At 50.0% G+C, this 7,182-nt stretch overlaps 2 protein-coding genes across 2 annotated transcripts in view; both read right to left on the bottom strand.

The window, feature by feature from the left end:
• Positions 1-3,491: 3,491 nt before the first annotated feature.
• Positions 3,492-5,950, bottom strand: LOC113819558 (uncharacterized). The gene is made up of 2 exons (XM_070120287.1): positions 5,748-5,950; positions 3,492-5,703 (listed from the first exon to the last, which is right to left on the bottom strand). Exons 1-2 carry the CDS (start codon positions 5,948-5,950, stop codon positions 3,492-3,494), a joined length of 2,415 nt encoding a protein of 804 aa, XP_069976388.1.
• A 22-nt stretch (positions 5,951-5,972) lies between these two features.
• The window catches only part of LOC113819559 (uncharacterized), a 5,935-nt gene continuing 4,725 nt past the window's right edge, over positions 5,973-7,182 (bottom strand). The window contains exon 2 of the mRNA XM_070120288.1: positions 5,973-7,182. This exon is cut by the window's right edge and continues 1,474 nt beyond it. Within this exon, the coding sequence (XP_069976389.1) occupies positions 5,973-7,182 (1,210 nt within the window).

The raw sequence follows: 7,182 nt of genomic DNA, 5'->3' as shown, positions 1-7,182 counted from the left end.
AAAAGATGGAAGCCAAGGAGAGGGGCCTGAAACATGAGGAAGGAAAGGCGTGTTGTGCATATGGATTACTCAGGCGAAGGGGCGGGGGAAACGGGCGAAAAGGGAAGAATATTGTAATTAAGTAAATGAAGGAAATAATACCAGGGGGTTAAAATCGTGCGAGAAGGGAGCACAGGGGAGAGGAAAATAAGAAAAAAGGTGAAAATAAGGATAAATAAAAAAAGGGCGCAGAGAGAAAGAAAGAGAGGCAGAGAGAGAAAAATAAAAGGTAGAAAGAGAGAGAGTTATTGTGAGAGAGAGAGAGAGAGAGAGAGAGAGAGAGAGAGAGAGAGAGAGAGAGAGAGAGAGAGAGAGAGAGAGAGAGAGAGAGAGAGAGGGAGAGAGAGAGACCATAAAGGGAAAAAGGAAATAAAATCAAGATAAAGAAGGAAAGAGGTCACCTTCCTGCGCCTTGACCTTTCTGACCTCGCTATTGGGGAGGGATGGCGGGTCAGCGAGCGTGAAGGCGGAATCTGGTGAAAAAGAAGAGAAAGAGAAAGAAGATGAGTGAAAACGAGAAGAAGAAGAGGAGGAGGAGGAAAGAGAAGAAAAAAGTGGAGGAGGAGGAGGAAGAAGAAAAAGAGGAGGAGGAAGAGCCAGAAGAAAAAGAGGAGGAAGAAGAAGAACCAGAAGAAAAAGAAGGGAAAGGTGAAACGTAAGAGTAAAAGGAAGAAGAGGCTGATATGTAAAGGAAAAAGAGAGAAAAGAGGAAACAAGAGAAAACAGGTCGCTGAGGAAGAGGGAAATATATAGAGAAGACAATTATATAAGAAATGGAGGTAGATAATTTTTTCTTTATTTATTTTCATCGAGATGTACATGACAGGCCGGTTATGACAGACGGCAGGTTGACAGATTGGCGTGGATAATTTCTTCATGATTGACAGGCCGACGGGGTTAGGGGTTTGATAACTGATTGGTTGGTGAACTAAATTCCTAATAAGAGATACGTGAGGATTATCATTTGAATGAAAATGATGATTATCTAATAAAAGACGGGGGATGATAAACCTTTATTGAATTTGAAATGCAATGATGCTATTCGGATATGTTGCATTTAGACAAAATTAGCCTATTATCGATGAAAAATTATAAAGAAATAGAGAATTGTCTCTTAAACGGGTGAAAAGGTTAATTGTCTCATCAGATAAACATTGATAAATAACGCCATACAAAGGGAAATCAAAATAATTACACCATCAATAAACTGCTGAATATAAATTTTCATTTATTCCGTCTTATGAGAGAGAAAAGGGAGAATCTACCTATAAACAGTTTCGAAAAAGGCATTCGATTCTCGAGAGAGTTTCAAGAGTCACTGATATAAGTCTTGAAAGTTCAAGAGTCGATAAAGAGTGTAAACCCCGAGACAGGCGTAAAAACAAGAAAATGTGGGAGGCGTAAGAGAGAAGAAATAAGTAGAAAGAAGGGAAGTTCAGGAAGAGGGAAAAGGAAAGGATATGTGTTGATAAGAAAAGGGTTTATTAAAACCGTAAGAGAAAATGAATGTATTAAAAATTAGGGAATATCTGAAAGCAGAAGAGAAAAGAGATCTGTAGAAAGAAAAGGGAGTTTAGAATGAGGAAAAGGCAAAAGTGAAAATTGTCTACATTGTGGGAGAGGGGAGGGTCGAAGGAGGGAAATGCACAAGACAGAAATAAGGTAAGGAGGAGGGACAGTAGAAAGAGGAAGCTGTAATAAAGAAGGGCAAGTTTAGGCGGCGGGGCATGAAAGAACAGTTCTAGAAGGCGGGGCAAGGAAGCGGAAGTTTAGGAGGCGGGGCAGCAATCGGAGGAGGGGCGTGGTGAGGAAAGGGGCAAATCCAGGAGGCGGGAGAAGAAGGGGTCACGTATAGTAAGAAGGGCAATTTCAAAGGGAAAGTTAATTTAAGAGGCATGAAAAATTGTAGAATATTTCTTTGAAGGCTGGGGCAGTGTCCAAAGGAGGGGCAAGTTTCAGGAGGAGGTGCCGGACGTACGAGAAGAGGACCGGGTCAAAAAGAAAGAAAAAAAAGTGGTCATCCAAGACATCTAAACATCAACAGTAAATATATATTCATGTATATATATATATCTTTAAGGTAAGCATCATAACATCTTGTAACATTTTTTTTATAACACGTCATAACACCTCTTTACACACATACATACAGCTCTCAATGGAGACCTTGGCAGATTTTGCTTTTTATTTGGATTAAACAGAAAAGAATAGAAAAAAATACGAAGAAATATACACATTGACGACATAATTACCAGAAAAAAAAGTTTACCCACCGATCTCCCGCTCACACTCTCCTACACCTACGCTCTTAGGTAATGCATATTGACCATACCTACCCACACTTACGCCCACACTCGCCGTCCCCTTCCCACAGAGTCACCCATAGCCCGCCCACACTTACGGTGCAGTAAATCTCCCGCGTCTGCCTCCCCTCCCTCCCCCCTCCTACTCCCCTTCCTCTTCCCCTCGCTCTCATTTTCCGCCTGTTTCGTGGGCGAGAGAGAGAGGAAGGGGAAGAGGGGGATGATTAGTCATCCTCATTTTGAAAGACCTCTGATTCTTGTTTTAATTAATCATTCTTCTTTTGTTTTGTTTTGTTTTTATATAGATATATTCATCTTTTTTCTTTATACATCTACATCTGTTTGTATATACAGTTAAGTCTGCCCTTCTCGATCAATGAGAATCCGTTTTCTGTAATGCCCGAACACCTAAAGTATAGACTTCTTCCTTGAGTTCGCCAAGAGCTTTCTAATATAATGCATATCACACACTAATTTCCATAGGATTTATTATTTCTTTTTGTGTCAACAAAATCATCTTAAAAATATCAGTAATATCACAACCCTAAAGAAATACATTTCTCCAGTTCAACACAAGAAGACAGAAGTTCGTATCCTTTCTTTATCGAGAATTGTTCACGCTCGGCATAAAAGTTCGAGTCTGTTTCATCACTGAAGTGTCAAGGTTGATCATCTTATGCGGAGATGCAGGGAATCGCTTCACCTCCGCCAGGTACTGAACACATCATTGAAAAAGGCTGCCTCATTGTCTGTGTAACAAGTAGCCCACTTCACTTATATATTATGGAAAGCTCTTGTTCACTTGTACCTTTAAAATCCTTAAGCAATGTACACACTTGTAAACACGCGTTGCTACATTGGCAGTATGTAAACACCAGACTTGTTTATTTTCATGAATATCATATGAATCATATGTACTTTTATCACTTCATGTTTTGTTATATAAACAAGAACTTGGTAAGCAATCACACTCATTTAATTTTCTCCAACACTCTTCGATCTTTTTCTTTTTTACTTTGTTTCTTCTTACTTTCACTGACAACCAGCCTGGCGAGTCTTAGTCTTCTCTTTAGCGTCCTCGGCTGCCGTCAGCGTCGCCCGCCGACTATAATCCCTAAGGGTAATATCACTAGTTCTTCCGCCGAGCGATCAAGGGGGCGGGAAGTCCGAGTCGCCGAACAGGAAGGGCGGGTAGGCAGGCCAATTGTCCGGGAGGCTGAAGTACAGCTCGGGAGAGGTAGGCCTACTCTCTTCCTTCTTGGCAGAGGAGGAGGACGAGCCGTCTTTCTTACTCGAGGACTTCGAGGAGGACTCCTCGCTTGACGAGGGAGGAGGAGACTTCTCTTTCTCCTTCGTCTTCTCGTTCGTCGTGGGCTGCGAATGAGATTGCGGTGGTGAGGAGGAGGAGGTTTTCTCCTCCTTCGGACTGTAGGCCATTGCTCCTGGAGAAGTCGCTGAGGACGAGGAGGACTCGTCGTCCTTGCCATGCTGAGGTTGTGGCGGCGGACTCTCTGTGTGGATGTCGAATGGCGGCTGTGGAGGTGGACTCTCTGTATTGATGTGGAAGTGCGGCTGTGGCGGGGGGCTCTCGGGCTCCCTGCCATCCGTACTTGACAGAGGCGACCCTTCCGTGTCCGCCGCGCCCGAGCGATCTGACGGCGGCGACGGCGTTTTCAGTCTCTGATGCGGAGGCGACGGGCTGTCATGTGTGCTGTCAGAGTGTGACTGCGGCGACGGGCTCTCCTGTATTACGCTCAACTGCGGGTGTGTCAGCAAACATCTATGCTTGTGCTCGGCCACGGGCTGGACGTCGGGGTACTGCACCTCACTCTGAGGAGGAGGCGAGACGTCGTGCCGGATCTCGGTATGCGTCGGTGACACGGGCGCCGTGTCTTCCCCTGTGGGCGGCGAGAGTGATGGTGAGCTCTCCGCGTCGAAGAATTTCGGCAACGGCGGAGGCGTCGGAGCTACAGCGTCTTCGTCGTCGTCGTCGTTTTCAAAGAACTCCGGAATAGGAGGCGGCGTCGGAGGGTTCTCACTGTCTCTCCCTTGCACTGGCGTGCTTCTCGCCACGTCAGGAACCTCGCACGCAAATCGGACGCGGTGGTCCTCGCGGCTCGCCAGCAATGGTTGGGTGTTGTCATACACACTGCGCGGAGTCTCGGCCTGGGCTCTGGGGTTGCTGTATGAAGTGCGCGGCGTCTCGGGCTGGGTTCTGGGGGTGTCGTACACCTCGGAGTCTAGAGTGAGAGGGAAGGGCGGGGTGACGGCTCTCTGCGTCACCAGCTCACGGACGTCCCCTGACCTCGGGGAGAGCGGGGAGTCCTGGTCAGTGAGGTTGGGGAGAGGAGGTGATGGGGATGAATTGTAGAGGATGAGTGAGGAGCTGTCCTGCTGGGAGGTGTTGGTGGAAGAGGAAGACGTGGTGGACTGGCCGTACAGGGATGAGTTAGGAAGCCTGAAGGTGTTGGGGGACGCAGGGGGAACAACAGGGCGAGGGGCGTGGTGAGAAATGGCATCGTACTGCAGTTTTGCTGGAGAGAGCATGATGACACTTGCTTGGCTGGGAGAAGACGCTGAGGATTGTCGATGGTCACCCGACGAAGGCGAGGCGGCAGAGCGCGGCGACACTGATGTCTGACGTTGCAGGTCATTTACATACACCCACCGGTAGTCCGTGGGTGGCGAGGGCGTCCTCTCAAACCGACGGACTCCAACTGGCGATGCTGGCTTGTCATAGTGACGAGCTCCAAGAGGTGATGGCGGCCTCTCGTACCTACGATTTCCATTCGACGAGGGTGAACGGTGAGCTTTCTGGTGAGCCTCCGATACGAGCTTCACCACAACAGGAGCCTCGCCATGTCGTGGTGACATGCCACAACGGAAATTCGGTGGCGGTGAAGGGGAGTTCTGTTGCTCTAGACCATTTGGCGAAGAGGAGCCGCCTGAGGGCGATGGGTGAGGCGGACGAGGGTGCGGGGGGGACGACTCGGGGCGGAGGTGAGACAGAGGGAGAGTCGCCGTGTTGTGGTGGTGGTCTCCCGGCGGGAGCGGGGAGGTCTCGTGCCGGAAGTCGGGCGGCGGCGAGGGCGAAATCTCGTGCAGATACTCTCGCGACGGGGAGGAGCCTGTGCTGCTCGGACTGCTGGGCGGAGCAGGGAAGCAGGTCGGCCACTCCATCTCCTCTAAGGGTTTGTAGGACTCTTGCTTGCCACTCGTGATGCTTTTGCTGTCTTCTGTCTCCTCGTCATGACTCACCTTCGTCAGACTCCAAGAAGGACTGTTGGCCTTATCAGAGGAAGGACTCAAAGCTGGCTTCTCGTTCTCACGAGCCTTGAGGTGCATCTTCTCCTTCTTGGGACTAAGCAGTGGTGGGGGACTGTGTGTCCCATTGGACAGTCGGACCCCTGGGTTGTGAGCCCCATTAGGTAGCCGAAGATCAGGTAGACGTCGAACCCCATTGTACTGGTACGCAGGGGTATTCCTCGTGCCATTGTGTGCAAGCCGCGGTCGGCCACCGTCATTAGACTGGCCATGGCGAGAGGAATTCCAGCCATTGATGAGCGCAGCAAGACGACCAAGAAGTGCAGCCAGCCCCGGGGGAGCATCGTCCCCACGGGGCGCGTATTGTCAGACGGTCGTTTCGAAGTCCACATCAATGCAGTCAGGGTATTCAGGTGGTTCCGGAGGCGACTCGTGGTGGCCGGGTGTGAGAACCTCCTCGCTGCAGCCGGTGGAGCTGCGGCCGCGCCGGGACTTCCACAGAGTCCAGCCCCACCAGCTCGAGAGCACGGAGACGCAGCCGACAGCTAGCCCGAAGGCTAGCCAGAGCCAAGGTGATAGGGCCATAAGGCACGTCACCACAGCCTCGTCGGCACCCGAAGGACAGTGCCATGTGCCATCACAAAAGAGTGAGGCACTGATGCAAGCATGTACTGCAGGACATTCTGTTGCACATCGAGTTGCAAGCCATCGTGGTGCTGCTTCCACCCACTGTACATCCACAGCTTTGTGTTGCTGCTGTGAAGACTGGCCTGACAGGTATGCAGGTCGGCTCAGTAAGACCACGACGAGGGATCGTGCAGCTTCTCCGAGATAGTCTAGGGAAAGGGGCTCATTGAACCCTTCCGAGAAAACATGCACGGTCTCTGCAGAGCCTGGGGAGACACACACGGCACTTAGAGGCCTTGGATTTCCTGGCTGATATACATGTAGCTCAGAACTCTGGCACTCTGCGGGAGGCATGGGATCTTCTGTAGCTACCAGCCGCCCATGAGCTATACCTTGCAAGCCACCTCTGATTGCACGACCTGGCACTGACACCAATAGGAAGTGATCTGAGGCCGGTTGAAGGAGCCAGGGGTGGCCACGACATGGCCCTGGAGAAGGGCGCAGAGCTAGGCTTAGAGTGCCTGCCTCCCCCGTCACAATGCGGTCTTCCTCACATGCTTCCACTTCCACAAACTCATATTCCAGTTCAAAGTTGAAATGTGAAAAGTCATCGAAGACATCCATACCAATGACGGTGAAGGTGATGGTAACAGAGGCGGAGTAGGACAGTAGGGTTGCAGGAAGGTACAGGCCATTGCAGATGCAGGCTTGGGGAAGCTCCACACCCGGCCACGGCCACTCTGATACCTCTAGCCTTGCACCTCTACCTTCCAGCGCCTTTGGACGTCCACACGCCTGTAAGGGGGAGTCCCGGCCCGGACACGAAGAGTTATGGGCATAGAAGTATATGAAGGTAATCCTAACAGCTTCATTGGGTTTGCCTTGCAGGTGATACTTGCACTTGAGACTTGTGGCCCCGAATTTTCCGTAAAGGAGGTTGTTGGCCGGT

The sequence above is a fragment of the Penaeus vannamei genome, unplaced genomic scaffold (genome assembly GCF_042767895.1).
Source record: "Penaeus vannamei isolate JL-2024 unplaced genomic scaffold, ASM4276789v1 unanchor4319, whole genome shotgun sequence".
Classification (NCBI taxonomy): domain Eukaryota; kingdom Metazoa; phylum Arthropoda; class Malacostraca; order Decapoda; family Penaeidae; genus Penaeus; species Penaeus vannamei.
The sequence above is the reverse complement of the archived record's forward strand: the minus strand, read 5'-3'. Positions and strand labels throughout refer to the sequence as shown.